Below are 18,419 nucleotides of genomic sequence, written 5' to 3'. Positions count from 1 at the left end.
TGTATGATTCAGTGGTGTTAAGTCCACTAACGGTGCTGTGTAACAACACCGTTATCTATTTCCAGAAGTTTTTCATTGTTCTAAACAGAAACTCTACCTGTTAAATAATAAACTTCATCCCCATCCCCACCTTCTGGCCCCTGGGAACGTGTATTCTACTTTTTGTACCTATGAATTTGCCTGTTTTAGGTACTTCACATGAGTGGAATCATACAGTGTTTGTATTTCTGTGCCTGGTTTATTTCAGTTAGCATAATTGTCATTGAGGCTTATCCATGTTTTATCATGTGTCAGAATTTCCTCTTTTTTAAAGTATTTTAATTCCAGTGTAGGTAACATAAAGTGCTGTATTAGTTTCAGGTGTACACTGTACACCTGATTTAACATTTCCATATGTTAGTGCTCATCCCAAGTGTGCTCTTTAATCCCTATCCCCTGTTCCACCCACCCACCTCCCCTCTGGTAACTGTTTGCTCTCTATAGCTAAAAGTCTGGTTCTTGGTTTGCCTATCTTTTTTTTCCCCTTTGTTCATTTGTTTTGTTTCTTGAATTCCACTTATGAGTGAAGTCGTGTGGTATTTGTCTTTCTCTGACTGACTTCCTTCACTTAGCATTATGTTTTCTGGCTCCATCCATGTTGTTGCAAACAGCGAGATTTCATTCTTTATGATGGCCAAATCATATTCCTGTGTGTGTGTGTGTGACGTCTTCTTTATCCGTTCATCTGTCCATGGGTTCTTGGGCTGCTTCCATAATTTGGCTAATTTAAATAATGCTGCGGTAAACATAGGGGTTCATGTGTCTTTGTGTCCTTTTTTTGAGTAAGTTTTTTTGTATTCTTTTGATAAGTACCCAGTAGTGGGATTACTGGATCATAGGGTAGTTCCGTTTTATTTATTTGTTTGTTTATTTATTTTTGAGAGAGAGAGAGAGCGAAAGCACGTGAGTGGGGAAGAGGGTGAATCTCAAACAGGCTTTAGGTTCAGCATGGAGCCTAATGTGGGGCTGGATTCCACGGCCCTGGGATCATTACCTGAGCCAAAATCAAGAGTCACATGCTCAACTGACTTAGCCGCCCAGAAGCCCCTGGATAGTTCTATTTTTAATTTTTTGTGGAGCCTCCATACTCTTTTCCATGGTGGCTGCACCAGTTTGCATTCCCACCAACAGTGGGTACAAGGTCTTTTTGCTCCACATCCTTGCCAACAGTTGTCTCTTGTGTTGTTGATTTTAGCCGTTCTGACAGGTGTGAGGTGATATGTCATTGTAGTTTTGATTTGCATTTTCCTGATGATTAGTAATGTTGAACATCTTTTCATGTGTGTTGACCATCAGGATGTCTTCTTTGGAGAAATGTCTGTTCACATCTTCTGCCCAGTTTTTAATTGTATTATTTGTTTTTTGGGTGTTGAGTTTTATAAGGTGTTTATATATTTTGGATACTCCCCCTTTGTCAGATATGTCATTTGCAAATATGTTCTCCCATTCAGTAGGTTGTCATTTAGTTTTGTTGATTATTTCCTTTGCTGTGCAGAAGCTTTTTTTTTTTTTTTAAGGATAAATGAACATTTATTTATTTATATTGATTTATTTATTTTTATTTTTTGTAATTTACATCCAGGTTAGTTAGCATCTGGTGCAACAATGATTTCAGGAATAGATTTCTTAAGCCCCTTACCCATTTAGCCCATCCTCCCTCCCACAACCCCTCCAGCAACCCTCTGTTTGTTTTCTATATTTAAGAGTCTCTTATGTTTTGTCTCCCTCCCTGTGTTTATATTATTTTTGAGAAGCTTTCTATTCTGATGTAGTCCTGGTAGTTTATTTTTGTTAGTTTTGCTTTTTTCTTTGTTTTTTGTTTTTTAAGATTTACTTTTAAGTAATTACACCAAATGTGCAGCTTGAGCTCACAACCTTGAGGTCAGAAGTTGCACTTCCACCGATTGAGCCAGCCAGGCACCCCTGTTTTTCTTTGCCTCACGAGAGGCAAAGAACTGTCTGTTCTCTCTTCTAGGATTTTTATGGTTTCAGGTCTTACATTTAGGTTTTTAATTCATTTTGAATTTGTTTTTGTATATGGTAAGAAGAATTTCCTTTTTAAAAAGCGAAATAATTTTTCATTGTATGTATATACCACATTTCCTTTATTCATTTACCTGTTGATGGACATTTGGGTTGTTCCTACCTTTTGGCTCTTGTGAGTAATGCTACTTAACCACTGTTGTACAAGTATCTGTTTGAGTCCTGTTGGCCATATGGCCATATGGCTATTTTTAACTTTTTATGGAACCTGCAAACTACTTTTTGTAAAAATTGCACCATTTTGGAATTCCAGCAGTGCATTAGGGTTCCAGTTTATCCACAGCCTGGCCAGCACTTGTTTCCTATTTTTTTTTTATAATAGCTATGCTAGTAGATGTGAAGTGACATTGTGTTTTTGATTTGCATTTCCCTAATGACTGAGATTGAACATCTTTTTATGTGCTTATTGGGTATTTGTATATCTGTTTTGAAGAATTGTCTATTTTAGGCTTCTGCCCATTTTTAATTAGGTTATTCGCATCTTTTTTTCATTGCTGAGTTGTAGGATTTCTTTATATATTCTTGATAGCAATCCCTTATCAGATGTACAATTTACATATATTTTCTCCCATTCTTTGGGTTGTCCTTTCACCCTCTTGGTAGTGTTCTTTGATGCACAGACGTTTTAAATTTTGAAGTCCATTTTATTTTTTCTTTCTTTGCCTTTTCTTTGGCTGTTAATTCAAGAAACCATTGGCAAGTCCAAGGTTATGAAAATTTTCCCTCTTGTTTCCTCAGAGTTCTAAAATTATAGCTTTTACGTTTAGGTAATTCATTTTGAGGTGATTTTTATATATGATGCAAGATATGGATCCAGCTGCATTCTTTTGCATGTGGTTTTTCAGTTTCCCTGACCCATGTGATAAAAAGACTGTCCTTTTCCCATTGAAGAGTCTTGGCACCTTTGTCAAAATCTATTGACCATTTATTTATCTGAGGGTTTCTGAGCTCTTTATTTAATTTCGTTGATCTGTATGTTTATCTTATGCCAAATTTTTTTTTTTTTTTTTTTTTTTTTTTTTTTTTAAGTAAACTCTATCCCCAACGTTGGGCTTGAACTCATGACCCAGAGATCAAGAGTTGAATGCTCTACTAACTGAGCCAGCCAGGCACCCCTTTACTTTTTTTTTCCCCAACTTTTTTTAATTCTGAGAGAGAGAAAGCATGAGTGGGGGAGGAGCAAAGAGCTAGAGAGGGAGAATCCAATTCCAACAAGGTCCACGCTGTCAGTGCAGAGCCTGACTCAGGGCTTCACCCTCTTGATCCATGGCACTTAACTGACTTGAGCCACCCAGGTGCCCCAACATTTCTTTTTTTAGTAGACTGTTTTTTAGAGCAGTTTTAGATACACAGCAAAACAGCAGAAATTACAAAGTTCCCATATATCCCTTGCCCCCAAGTACAATCTCCTCCTCTATCAATATCCCATACCACAGAGGTACATTTGTTACAATCATTGAACCTGTATTGACATATCATTGTCACCCAGAGTCCCTGGTTTACATTAGGATTCGCTCTTGGTGTTATACGGTCTATGGATTTGGACAAATTTATAATGACATATTCACCAGTATAGTACCATACTATATCACTCATAGAAAATACTACCATAAGAATCCTCTTTGCCTATTCATCCCTCCCTTCCCCATCCCTATACTGCCGCTAATCTTTTTTTTTTTTTTAAGTAGGCTCCCCCAAGATGGAGGGCTTGACCTCCCTGCCCTGAGATCAAGACCTGAAACGAGATCAAGAATCAAACACTTGAGCCACTAAGCCACCCAAGATGCCCCAGCCACTAATCTTTTTACTGTCTCTACATTTTTACCTTTCTAGCATGTCCATGTCTACTTTTAATCATTAGGATAAACAGGCAATAATGACTTATCATAGACGTTTTATTTTGGCCCTGTTAGTGTCATCATTCCTGAAAATGTTTTGGTTGCCATTAGCTACAAAGTTTCTAGTGTAGAACTTTAGTTTTTCTCCACATTTGAAACATGGGACTCAGCTTTCTTTCTTTCCCTAGATGATTTCTTTTCTCTCCTGTTTGTTGTTTTGTATTTTTAAGTTAAATTAAAATGGTTTTAATGTTTATTTTGAGAGTGAGTGCGATTGGGGGAGGAGCAGAGAGAGAAGGACAAAGCGAATCCTAAGCAGGCTCTGGGTTGTCTGCACAGAGCTTGTCGTACAGCTCCACCTCATGAACTGTGAGATCATGACCTGAGCTGAAATCGAGTCAGACCAACTAACTAAGCCACCCAGGTGTCCCAGTACTTTCTAATTTTAAATATTTTGATTAAAACAGGTGTGTCCATGTAAAATCTTGTATCTCAAAGCAAATAAACAAAATTTATTGTGAATGTAAGATTTATTTATTAGCTTAGACATTTTTTAAGTAATTTTGTAGTAGAGCAATGTGCTGAATTTCTTTCACCTTTTTTTTTTAACGTTTATTTTTGAGAGGCAGAGTGTGAGCGTGGGAGGAGCAGAGAGAGAGGGAGACACAGAATCCGAAGTAGACTCCAGGCTCTGAGCTGTCAGCACAGAGCCCAGTGTAGGGCTTAAACCCATGAACTGTGACATCATGACCTGAGCCAAAGTCGGACACTTAACCAACTGAGCTACCCAGGCTCCTCCAGTGTGGTAAATTTCTGAAGGAAACTAGGGAGAAGTTTTGATTATGAGTCTTGTTGTTAAGCTCTTTTAATGTGTAACTGAATAAAAGCCAATTTGCTATATAAGTATAAAAATGTAGAAATTATTTAGGGCTTTTTAAGAATTAAAAGGTGTAATCATAAAATTCCTAATGTGCATATGAAATTAATGTGCATTTTATACCTAACACATAGTGTAATGATATAGTGAGAAGGATGCTTGGAGATGCCCCACATGCTGTGTCTTCTATAGAGCCACCTGTAGTTCTTTCTTCGTGTCTTCATGTCTAGAAGGGGAAGAGCAAAGGCTGGAAGTAAGAGAGTGGATTATATGTTCTGCCCACTCCTGGTCTTAACCTGAAACAATTTTCTCAGTACAGCAATCAAAACATTCTACTGTGGCTTAACTTTTTTGTTAGATGTTTGTCAGCATTATTATGAACATAATAAATGGAGAACATGTTCTTAGTACTCCTTTTTGACCTATCACATAACCTGCAGTAACCTTAAAGTAGGTTACAAATGAAAGAAATATGAAAATACTTTCATTGAACCATGGCTGCAGTTTCTGGTTTGTCAGCCATCCATTTTTTAGCTTTTGCATTAACAATGAATAATTTAAAAATTTCTTAAAAACACAGTGCATCTTGGGTACCTGGGTAGCTCAGTTGGTTGGGCATCCAGCTCTTGATCTCAGCTGGAGTCATGATCTCATGGGTTCATGGGATTGAGCCTTGTGAACAAGTGGCTTTGAATTCTGTCCCTCTCTCCCTGTGCCCCTCTCACCACTTGCATGTGCTCATGCTCCCTCTCAAAATAAATAAGTTAAAAAAAACCCCAATGCATCTAATAGGGTAAATAATGAAATTAGAAAAGCAGCACACAGGTTTCTACTTACGAGAAATTATGGTATATGAGAACATATACTTTTTTTTATAGGGCAGAGTGCTTCGTTGAGGCCTTCAACTTGTACTATTAATATCAGTTACATTTTTCTTTTTTCTGCAAGTGACAAAAAACTCATCCAACTGCCTTAAATCATGAGACATTTTTATTATTTTACAAAAATGAAATCTAATGGTGAAGTGACTCCAGATTGTTTCATTTAGTGGCTCACTGTCACTATATTGTATTTTCTGTACTGCCATCCTGAGCATGTTAACTTAGTTGTTTTTTTTTTTTTTTAAGTTTATTTATTTATTTTGAGGTGGGGGAGGGGCAGAGAGAGAGAATGCCAAACAGACTCCATGCTGTCTGTGCAGAGCCTCATGCTGGGTGTGTTCTCACCAACGGTGAGATTATGACCTGAGCCAAAATCAAGGGTTCAATGCTTAACTGACTGAGCCACCTAGGCACCCCAAGTTAGTTTTTAAAGTAGTTTTTTTATGGCACCAAAAAGGCTTCTGCAGTTTTAACCATCACTTTTTTTTTTAATTAATTTATTTTTTAACGTTTATTTTTGAGGCAGAGAGAGAGCATGAACGGGGGAGGGTCAGAGAGAGGGAGACACAGAATCCGAAACAGGCTCCAGGCTCTGAGCTGTCAGCACAGAGCCCGACACGGGGCTTAAACTCACTGACCTCAAGATCATGACCTGAGCCGAAGTCAGCTGCTTAACCGACTTAGCCACCCAGGCGCCCCTAACCATCACTTTTGTATCAGACAAATTACAGAGGAAGAAGATTATTTCCCATATGTCTAGGTGCCTTTTTCCCCTCTTATTTTTATAACCACAATTTGTAAACACAGAAAAAATCTGAGAAAATCATATGATGAAGAGCCTTGAACATCCAGTACTGGATTCTACAACTAACATTTTGTTGTATTTCTCTTTCACATCTTTAGCCATCTGTCTATTCTACCTACTCATCATATTTCTCAGTTTTTTGATATGTTTTAAAGAAAGTTGTAGCATCAGCATATTTCACTTCAATATGCAGATGGTTAACACTAGTTCAAAAATTTTTTATTTTATTTTTTAGAATAACTATGTTTTTTAAGTAAACTCTGTCCCTATCGTCGGGCTCAAACTCAAGACCCCAAGATCAAGAATTGTATACTCTACTGACTGAGCCAGTCAAGCGCCCCCCAAATTTATTTATTTATTTATTTATTAAAAAAAATTTTTTTTAACGTTTATTTATTTTTGAGACAGAAAGAGACAGCATGAATGGGGGAGGGGCAGAGAGAGAGGGAGACACAGAATCAGAAGCAGGCTCCATGCTCTGAGCCATCAGCCCAGAGCCTGACGCAGGGCTCGAACTCACGGACCGCGAGATCGTGACCTGGGCTGAAGTCGGACGTCTAACCCACTGAGCCACCCAGGCGCCCCGTCCCCCCAAATTTAAAAAACAAACAAACAATAGGTAAACTGTAGTAAAATGTACAGATCATAAGTGTGCTCTTTGATGAGTTTTGACAAATATATATAAGCTGTGAAACCCAAACCTCTATGCATATACAACCTCAGAACTTTCCCCCAGTTAATTCCCGTTCTCATCCCCACAGGCAACCACTTTTTACATTTTTTTCCAACATATATTTGTTGTATTTTTAGAATTTCAGATAAATGAAACCGTACTTTCTCAACATTTTTGTGTCAAGTTATCTTTTACTCAGCCTTTTTTTTTCTTTTTTTTTAGCTTCAGAAAATGTTTTTTTAATAGTAGGAAAGCTCTCTTTATAGAGAGGGGACTTTCGAAAGTGAATGCCCGTGGACTATAGGCAAGGGCCTTTGTTTTATGAGGTTCTGGTCGCCGCCTCTTCCCTTCCCCCTTGTTCCTTCTCAGCTTCTACCCTTACTGGCTTGATAGCTCTAGGTGCTGGGTTGTCCATTCTTCATTGGCTTGTTTCTGTCGTATGGTGGGTGGTCCTTGGCCTCATTTGGCATGTTTTTGGGATTCTTCCATGTTGTTGCATTACCAGTAGTTCTTCCCTTATTGTTAATATTCTTTGTATAAATCTACCCCCGTTCATTCAGTTCATTTCTGTTGACACCTGGGCTGTTCCTTGTTTTTCTGCTGCTTCAGCCATCCCACAGGGAACAACATAATTGGGATACAGAACAGTTCTATCATGCCCCAAAACTCCCTTGTCCTATACCTACAAAAGTAACTGAAAAGTTAACTCTCCTCCTGTTTATAACTCCTGTCAACCACTGATGTGTTTTTATAAGAATATTTGTAAATATAGGTCATACATTATGCAGTTGACTCTTTTCACTCAGTGTAATGATTTTCAGATCCACTGAAGTTGTTGCACAATTCATCTCTTTTTATTGCCCAGAGATATTTATTGTATGGATGTACCACGGTTTGTGTATCTTTATCTGTTGAAGGATGTTTGGGTTGTTTCCAGTTTTAGACAAAAATGAATAGAGTTGCTGTTAAATGTTTGAATACAGGTCGTATGTGAAAATTTTTCTAGAATAGATAACCAGGAATGGGATTGCTGGGTCATATGGTTAGTGTATCGGTATGGTTTTCTTTGTGTTTATTGTACTCATGGTTCACTGAACTTGTAGAATCTGTAAATTTATGTTTTTCAGATGTAATTTGGGACAAATTTGAGAAATTCTTGGCCTTTGTATCTTAATTTTTTTTTTTTTCCGGAGCTATTTTTCTTCTGTCTTTGGGATTGCAATTATGTGTATGTTCAGCCCTTTAGTACCATCTCCCATGTCTTTGATCCTTTGTTCACTTTTGTTTTTCAACCTTTTTTTCTCCTCTATAATTAATACTGGGTCATTTCTTTAACTGTCTTCAAGTTCACAGATTTCTTTTTGCCCTCTTTTATTTGCTGTTAAGTCTATCCAGTGAATTTTTAATTCAGATATTTTTTTTTTAGTTCTAGAATTTCTAGTTGGCTGTCTTATATTTTCTTGTTTCTCTCATAAGATTTCCTGCCATTCATTATGAGCACTTAAAAATTTTTCCTTGATCACAGTTACAGCAGTTGCTTTAAAAATCTTGGACTATTAGGGCATCTGGGTGGCTCAGTAGGTTGGGCTTCTGACTGTTAGTTTCAGCTCAGGTTGTGATCTCACACTTTGTAGGATCAGGCCCTATGTCGGGCTCTGCGCTGACAGCACAGAGCATGCTTGGATTCTCTTTCTCCCTCTCTGCCTTTCTCCCACGGGTGCATGTGTATGCTTGCTCTCTCTCTCTCTCTCTCTCTCTCAAAAATAAATAAATAATAAAAATCTTTGACTATTAATCACAACATCTTGGTCACCTTGTTAGTTTCTGTTGGTTATCTTTTTATTTTGTTTTATGTATTTCTATATTTTTATCTAATAATTTTGATTTGTATACTGCCCTTTATGAATAATCCATTGTAGGGTCTGAATTCTCATATTTTCCTTAAGACTTTTATTTTGTTTTAATAAGGCATTAACTTGGTTGGACCCTTATTTTATTTTTTTATTATTATTTAAAAAAAAATTTTTTTTTTTTAACGTTTTATTTATTTTTGAGACAGAGAGAGACAGAGCATGAACGGGGGAGGGGGAGAGAGAGAGGGAGACACAGAATTGGAAGCAGGCTCCAGGCTCTGAGCCATCAGCCCAGAGCCCGACGCGGGGCTCGAACTCACGGACCGCGAGATCGTGACCTGAGCCGAAGTCGGACGTTTAACCGACTGAGCCACCCAGGCGCCCCTGTTGGACCCTTATTTTAAACTCAGTCCTTCTTTTAATGGGCAACATCTGAAATCTGTTAATTTCTTTTATTTTTTTAGTAAAAATAATTTTAACATTCATTTTTGAGAGACTGAGAGAAACAGAGTGTGAGCGGGGGAAGGAGCAAAGAGAGAGGGAGACACAGAATCTGAAGCAGGCTTCAGGCTCTGAGCTGTCAGCACAGAGCCTGATGCCGGGCTCAAACTCTGGGACCAGGACATCATGACCTGAGCTGAAGTCAGATGCTTAACCAGCTGAGCCACCCAGGCACCCCTGTGTTAATTTCTTTTAGCCATACCTAGGTTGCTTGGATTCTGTCCCATGCATGCATAGTTTAGGGTCCACATGTTTGTGCTTGCCTACTCTGTTTCATCTTCTGTTTTCTGGTCCTCAGCTAGTATATTATTCCAAATGTCAAAAATTCCAGTTTCTGCTTGTTTTTAGTCATACTCTTATGCCTTCAGGTAGGTTTTTTGTGTTTTTTTTTTCTCCCAATATTTTGCCCAGAGTTTATAGTTGCTATCTGCAAGAGGGTTGGTCCAATAAGAGCTTTTCCTACATTGAGGGATATTGTGTGTTTTTTATATAAGTAATAAGGATATTCCCCCCACCCCCACCCCCCCCCCATAATCCCTTGTCTGTACTTCTCTTATCTCTTTGGTAAAAATTGCATCACATGCTTATGCCTAAATCATTTATAAGCAAGCAGAATGACTAATGATTCCTAAAGTTTTGCCCTGGCACCCTTGAGGTTCTCAGAGACTTTAAGGGGTTCATGAAATCAAAAGTATATGTGTAATAACCTTACTACGTGATTTGCCTTTTTACTTTCATTCTTTGTGGAGTGTATAGTGTAGTTTTCTGAAGGCATCATGGCATGTTATATTGCACCAGATGGGATGCAGAAGATATGAGACTCCAACTATCTTCTGTTACATGAGATGCCCCTAAATTTTAATATGTAATTGCTTTTAAGTTATTTTTAAACAAGTTCGTAAGTATTCAAAAATTTTCTCAGTTTCTAATACATTGAGTATTGATAGAGATGACCTGTGTAAAGTATAGCTCTCTGGGTCTCATCCTCATTAATTTTTACAAAGGAGGCCTTAAGCACAGAAAGTGAATGGGATTGATTCACCTAAAAGTGAGAATTAGGCTCATCTCTGGTTTGATATATGTGATCATATGTTGGGTGGATAGGTGAACAAATTTGGAGTTCTGTTAAAAAGGACGAGGGTTGGGGCACTTGGGTGGCTCAGTCGGTTAAGCATCCGACTTCAGCTCAGGTCATGATCTCACAGTTTGTGAGTTCAAGCCCCACATCAGGCTCTGTGCTGACAGCTCAGAGCCTGAAGCCTGCTTCAGATTCTGTTGTCATCTCTCTCTGCCCCTCCCCTGCTCCCACACCATCCCTCCCTCCCTCCCTCTTTCCCTTTGTTTTTCAAATATAAATAAACATGAAAAAAAAAAGGAAGAGGGTTAATTGCTGCTGGGCAGGTATCCCATATACTGTGTTTAGCATATTATATTCACTTCATGTAATAAAGTATGTGTAGCTGAGTTAGGTAGTCAGGATACCTCAGTCTAAAGTAAAAGTTTTAGTACATTTTAATTTTAAATTTAATTTATATTGGTATTGACTTCATTAATTTTTCTTAAGAGACTTTTGGGTTTGGTGTTGGATTCTAGTTATTTTGACATTAGATCCAAATAATTTCTTTAATTCAGTCATTGAAGAGTACACTTTTTTTTTTTTTTAATGTCTATTACTGAGAGAGAGAGGGAGAGACAGAGTGCAAGCAGGGGAGGGGCAGAGAGAGATAGGGAGGCATGGAATCCAAAGCAGGCTCCAGGCTCTTAGCTGTCAGCACAGAGCCCACTGCGGGGCTTGAACCTATAAACCGTGAAATCATGGCCTGAGCCGAAGTCAGACACTTAACTGACTGAGCCACCCAGGCAGGCGCCCTGAAAAGTACGTTTAAATTTTAGGTAATAGTATTAATTAGCATTGATATATATTTAGATACTAAGTATTCTGTGTATTTTAAACTCAGATTTTATATGAAGCCTTAGAATATCTCCTGCCAAAATGAGTTTTTCATGGTTTGAGAATTTACCCCATTCCCTTCTCTAATTACTAGAGGTTCTCCATCATTAAATCAATTTTTGGTCTGAGTATTTTGTAATAGAACATTTTGGCATTTTATACCCTCCGTTATCACTCACCCTGAGGCTCTTTGGGAAACACATTTAAGAGAGATCCAGTTCACTGCTTTTTAACCAGTGCATTTCAAACTTTAATAGTAATGTGTAATCAGTCACCTAAGTATCTTGTTAAAATGCAAAATCTGAATCAGTAGTTTGGAGTAGGATCTGGCCTGCCTTTCTTCCCTTTTCTTTTCTCTTTTCTTTCCTCTTTTCTTTTCTCTTTTCTTTTCTTTTCTTCGTCTCTTTTTCTTTCTCTCTCTCTTTCTCTTTTTTTTCTGAGATTCTGCATTTCTGACGACGTCCCATGTGATGTTGCTTCTGGTCCTTGGACAAAACTGAGTAGCAAGGCTCTAATAACCTATAGGAGAAGGAGAAAGATCTGAAGAATCCTGTTACTGTAGGCTGAATGTACCTGCCTTTTCTTGTTTTACCCCATAAATAGGTTAAGTATAGGTTAATGAATCTGAGATGGGGTTTCTGCTGTTATAGTCCATATTCACAAGAAAGGAAGCAAAACAAGAACATATTTAGAATATTCATCAATGAGTTAATAGCAGTAGCTTTTGATCTGGCCATTAAATTTCCTTAGTGTTTTATTTCAGTATTGTAGTTGGTAGATGTTTGGTCATTGTAAGTTGTGTTTATTCTTTACTCTGCATTTAACTTATTTCTGTGTCAGATGAAGTGAACAATTTTAATGCAGTATGTGGTTTTACATTTTTTGTTTGTTTACTTGCAGGCATTGATCAATATGACAGAGATAGCATCATAAATGACTTCAAGAATGGGACCTGCAAACTTCTCGTAGCCACTTCTGTTGCTGCCCGAGGTTTAGATGTGAAACATCTGATTCTTGTAGTAAATTACAGTTGCCCCAACCATTATGAGGATTATGTGCACAGAGCGGGACGGACTGGAAGAGCAGGCAATAAAGTAAAAAGAACTTTTTAAAGTTGATTTCCATTGTATTAATAAAATATAGGGTTTTTTTTTTGTTTGTTTAGGGTTATAAGGAATAGATAATAGGAGTTAACATGAACATTTTGAAAATCTTCAATCATCAGAGTATGGGGATTAGTTGATGTTCATCATTTCTATACACAGTATTATTAAAGTTATTGATAATTAGCTGTTCTCTTTAGGCAGATAGTGTTATTTATGTCCCGTTTTAGTTTTTTTTTTTTTTCCTTAAAAATTTCTGTATACGTTTTTACATGTATGTATATAGTTTGAGATTTTTCATTGCTATTTTTAAAATGTGGGATTATAAAATGTACTCCTACCGAAATTGTTACCCTTTTTCTCATTATTCCCCTGTCCTACTTCATACACTATGCATATTTCTTGGTTTTTTAACTCACTTATAGTCTGGTAACTATATAGGTCTAACTCATTCTTTTTGAAGGCAGCAAGCAGAATATTCTGTTGTTGGAAACATTGATGATGATTGGGGCGCCTGGGTGGCTCGTTCGGTTGGGTGTCTGACTTTGGCTCAGGTCATGATCTCACTGCTCCTGAGTTTGGGCCTCATGTTGGGCTCTGTGCTAACAGCTCAGAGCCTGGAGCCTCTTTCAGATTCTGTGTCTTTCTCTCTCTGTCTCTGCCCCACTGCCACTCGTGCTCTTTCCTCCCTCTCAAAAATAAATAAACATTAAAAAAAAAGAAAAAGAAACACTGATGATGATCTATTTGATTTTCCATTCCTGGACATTTCTACATACTGAGGCAATAATAATAATAATAATAATAATAATAATAATAATATATTTATGGAGTACTTATTGAATGCCAGGCACTATTTTCATTGCTTTACATAAATCCTCTCACTTCATCCTCACAATTTCCCTTTGAGGTGAGTAATACCATTTAATAGATAAGAAAAGTTAAGGTACATGGAAGTTAACTTACTTGCCCAGCTTACACAGCTAATACATAGTGATGGCTTTTATTGATTCAACCTGAGTTATTCTGTGGTTATGGGAAACTTTGTGTAAAATTATGTGCACGTACAAACCTTAAAATAATGTGATACGATTCTTAGCACATGGACAGCATAAAAGCATGCCATGGGTCATGTGGTGACTAGATATTCCTGAAATACAGTGTTAAACCATGTTTTACAATTCATAACAGTTTTCTGGTAGGGACACAGTGTATATGAAGACAGTCTGATTGTGGTGTGCCATTGTACTCCCAACTCTCTTGCCTGAACCAAAAAGCTGCTAGGGAAATGTGAAATCTTAGGCTTTAGAAAACCCCAGGGAGGCAATATAGCTGACTTCATTTTTGTATATAAAAACACATTACACATACACAAACAAATGTTTTTATATCTCTTACTGGTCTTAAAAAATATGCAGAGGAAGAAATATGTGGAAAGCTGCGTCCTAGCAAGTGAATACAAGTTAGTTGAGGTAGAGAGGTGCAGTAGGTAGTGTAGGAAGGGAATGCAAGCGAAAGGGGGAAAAATAATGTATTATATTAAAATTAATGTGTATGACAATGCAATTACATACACGTTTATATAAAATTGGATTTCTGTTTATGCATCAAGAAATGTTTCTGGTATGCTTATTTTTATTTGTTTTTAATTAAAAAAATATTTATTAATTTGTGAGAGAGAGGGTGACGGAACATGAGCAGGGGAGGAACAGAGAGAGAGGGAGACACAGAATCTGAAGCAGGCTCCAGGCTCTGAGCTGTCAGCACAGATTCCGACTTGGGACTTGAGCTCACGAACTATGAAATTATGATCTGAGCTAAAGTCGGACGCTTAACTGACTGAACCACCCAGGAGCCCCTAATTTTTTTTTAGATGTTTATTTTTGAGAGAGAGAGTGTGTGTGAGGGGAGGAGGGGCAGAGAGAGACACACAGAATCTGAAGCAGGATGCAGGCTCTGAGCTGTTAACACAGAGCCCCACAGGAGCTCGAACTCATGGACTGAGAGATCATGACCTGAGCTGAAGTCGGACTCTTAACCGACTGAGCTACCCTGGTGTCCCATGAAGTCAGTCTTAAGAAGATCTATTATTAGATGATTCTACTTTTATGTTGTGATCTGAGTAAGAGTCATCTTGTTAGTGTCTAATAGTTCTCTTTTTTTTCATCATTCATTAGGGTTATGCGTATACTTTTATCACAGAAGATCAAGCTCGCTATGCTGGTGACATAATTAAAGCTCTTGAATTGTCAGGAACTGCGGTGCCTTCTGATCTGGAGAAACTTTGGAGTGATTTCAAAGATCAGCAGAAAGCTGTGAGTTTTTTCCAATTCCCATTATCTTTATGCAGGTCATTATTGTGTTATAAACCTTGAATATTTTATACTTGTAAACCTTTATAAGGTAACTTTCTCTCTTTAGAGAGGGAAAAGGAATGAAAACAAAATCCTCCCTTTTGCTTCAACTCGATGTTTTGTATCATACTGAAGAGTTCTTTTTTTGTTCTCATGCTAGATGAAATGTTTTTGATACATTGGTATGTGCTACCTTGAAAAATACTTAATTACTCCTAAATTCCTAAACATTAAAGTTTTTTTAGTATGAAATTAACTGTTTTGTTTTTCCTTGAAAGGAAGGGAAAATAATTAAAAAGAGTAGTGGGTTCTCTGGTAAGGGATTCAAGTTTGATGAAACAGAACAAGCTTTGGCCAATGAGAGGAAGAAGTTGCAAAAAGCAGCTCTCGGTTTGCAAGATTCAGATGATGAGGATGCTGCAGTCGACGTAAGTGCCATTTTTCTGAGCCCCCTTCTTGCTGATTGAAACATTGTTGCTCCCCCCCCCCCACCCTAGGTTTATTTGTTGAGATAGCCAGGTGTTGGAAACCTTTCTGATATGTGCCCTTCCCAGCCTTTACTCTTTCTCTTCCTCTCTCCCTTTCTCTCCCTCCCTCCTTCTCTTTCTCCTTTTCTCCCTCTCTCTATTCACATATGCCCTGCCCATATTATGTATATTCATAAAAATGAGGTCATACTGCTTTATAACCACCTTTACAACAACCGTCTTATGTTGAAATCTTCTCATTTTAGTAAATTCATTCTCATTATTCTTAATTTTGAATATGTGGGTTTCTATATGTTCATATTTGGAATATACTTTACTGTCATAAACTGTACTTCACTGCTTGTCCTTGTACATTTAATTTTGTACATTCTTTAGATTAAGTTTTGAGGTTGAGTGTGTACATGGAATTGCTCTCCCAAAGGGCGTATCTAATTTGGTTCTGAAACATTTTCAGACTGTCCTCCTGCAAAGTGAATACCAGTTTGGCATTCGCTGTGGTGGTGTATAAGAGTGCCTGGCTCCCCACATCTTTAACAACATCAGTGCTAATATTTTTATTTTTAAAAATTTAATCATTATAGGTTATCCTCATTAACAGTAATAGTTAGCAGGGTGCTTGGCTGGCTCGTTTGGCAGAGAGTACATGACTCTTGATCTTGGGGTCATGAGTTCAGTCCCCACATTGGGTTTAGAGGTTACTTTAAAAAAATAAAATAAAATAATACAGGGCGCCTGGGTGGCTCAGTCAGTTGAGCATCTGACTCTTGATTTCAGCCTAGGTCATGATCTCGCAGTTCATAGGTTCGAGCCCCGTGTTGGGCTCTGTGCTGACAGGGTGGAACCTGCTTGGGATTCTGTCTCTCTCTGCCCCTCCCCTGCTCTCTCAAGCTCTCTTTGTCTCTGTCTCTCTCTTAAAATAAATAAATAAACTTAAAAAAAAACAGTAATAGCATTTTTTGAGTATTACTAAGTGCTGTGCACAGTGTCAAGTGCTTTACAGGGATTGTTTCATTTACTTGTGCACAGTAGCCAGACAAGGTAGATACTCAAGAATATTCCCATTTTATAATTGAGGAGACTGAGGCTTAGAAAGAAACCATAATCTTTTGAGATTTTATAACCATAATGGGAACAAACTGGGACCTAGACCCATTCCATTCTTATTTCAGAGACCATGGTCCTAGCTTATGTTATTATTTGTGACCCAGTGAGTAAAGAGGACCCTAGGGACTCAGCAAGGTCAGGATTTCACATAGTATTGTTTGGAACCCAAACCCCAGGAGCTTGAGCTTTAGAAGAAGATGTTTTCATTATAAAGTGATTTTGGAAAATCTTAGTGTGTACCACTAAGTAGGATTAGCATATCGAAGTATGTGTAAAGTCCTCAAGTCAAGAAGCTTATTTAACTTGTTTAAGAAATCCTCCATGATATTTGATCTTTGATCTTAGAACTTTTGTTTTGTTTTGTTTTACTCTATTAAACCTTAGCTCAGTCAATTTCAGAAATCAGGAATTCATTTTTATCTTATCATTTGAGGAAGTGGAAGCCCAAAAAAAGTATTTGGCCCACAACCACATTGACTGTTAAGCACAGCCAGGACCAGACCCCAGATCTCTCATTAATCCTAGGCCATTTCTTTCTAAGATACCATACTGGCTTAAAACTTAATTAAATCATTGTTTTAGGTACTTATTGGTTATGCTGTAGCAAGTTGATCCACAGCCTAGTAGTTTAAAACAACATTTATTCTCTCACATTTCCTTTGGGTTAGCAAATCAAGAGCAGTTACACTGGTAGTTTTGGCTTAGGGTCTCATTGCGATTGCAGTAATGCTATTTTCCTGGGCTGTAGTCATTCGAAGGCTTGACTGACAGAGGACCATTTTCTTTCAGAAGGCAGAGTCACTGTGATGTTGGCAGGGTACCTCAGTTCTTTACTCTGCCTATGTGTCTTCACAATATGGCCCCTGGCTTCTCCCACAGTGAGTGATCTGAGACGGCAAAGAGGAAGCCTGAGGGCCTTTTATGATTAATCTGTAAAGCTCTACTCTGGCACTACTACTTGTGTTCTGTCTGTTGAAAATAAGTTACTAAGTCCAGCCCACATTCAAGGAGAGCATTCTCCTTTTGAAGGGGAAGAGTATTAAAGAATTTATGGACTTGTTTTATTATTATTTTTTTTAGTGTTTATTTTTGAAAGCAAGAGAGACAAGGGTGTGAATAGGGGAGGGGCAGAGAGGGAGACACAGAATCTGAAGCGGGATCCAGGCCCTGAGCTGTCAACACAGAGCCCAACTCGGGGCTCGAACTCAAAGAATCGCAAGATCATGACCTGAAGAATTTATGGCCTTGTTTTAAACTTACCTCAGTTTTTTTATGATACTTTGAACACTTTTTTTTTTTAATCTCATATGAAATATGTCGATTGATTCCTTGGTTAATTTTTATAAACAACTTAAAGTACTAAAGTGAATAAAAGCTAGCATCATACACAGTACTCATTGTTGATTTTGTGTGTTTTGGAATTTAATGCCATGTATCTTTTTTTTTTTTAAGTTTATTTATTTATTTTGAGAGAGAGAGAGAGAATGAGTCCCAAGCAGGCTCTGCACTGTCAGCACAGAGCCTGATATGGAGCTCAAACTCATGAACTGTGAGATCATGATCTGAGCTAAAACCCAAGAGCCGGACGCTTAACCGACTGAGCCCCCCAGGCTCCCCATCCTATTTAATTTAAAAGTTTTATTCTTTTCGGGTGCCTAGGTGGCTCAGTTGGTTAAGTGTCCGACTTGCTCAGGTCATGATCTCACAGTTTGTGAGTTAAAGCCCTGTGTTGGGCTCTGTGCTGACGGTTTGGAGCCTGGAGCCTGGAGCCTGTTTTAGATTCTGTGTCTCCCCCTGTCTCTGCCCCTCCCCAGCTCATACTCTTTCTTTTTCTCAAAAATAAACATTAAAAAAAAAAAGATATTCACTTGAATGTTGTTTATATTAGTTGATAACTAAAACTCCTTGT

General features: G+C 37.9%; 1 protein-coding gene across 2 annotated transcripts in view; it reads left to right on the top strand.

The window, feature by feature from the left end:
• The window catches only part of DDX46 (DEAD-box helicase 46), a 70,278-nt gene that overhangs the window by 37,369 nt on the left and 14,490 nt on the right, over nucleotides 1-18,419 (top strand). For both annotated transcript variants that reach the window (XM_019421960.2, XM_053907476.1), the window contains exons 16-18: nucleotides 12,362-12,555; nucleotides 14,742-14,879; nucleotides 15,197-15,346. In XM_019421960.2, the coding sequence (XP_019277505.1) occupies nucleotides 12,362-12,555; nucleotides 14,742-14,879; nucleotides 15,197-15,346 (482 nt within the window). The remainder of the gene's footprint in view (nucleotides 1-12,361; nucleotides 12,556-14,741; nucleotides 14,880-15,196; nucleotides 15,347-18,419) is intronic.

This window comes from Panthera pardus, unplaced genomic scaffold (assembly GCF_024362965.1).
Source record: "Panthera pardus isolate Hobbes unplaced genomic scaffold, ASM2436296v1 HiC_scaffold_2, whole genome shotgun sequence".
Classification (NCBI taxonomy): Eukaryota; Metazoa; Chordata; class Mammalia; order Carnivora; family Felidae; genus Panthera; species Panthera pardus.
Note: the sequence above shows the minus strand (reverse complement) of the source record. Positions and strands in the feature narration are given on the sequence as shown.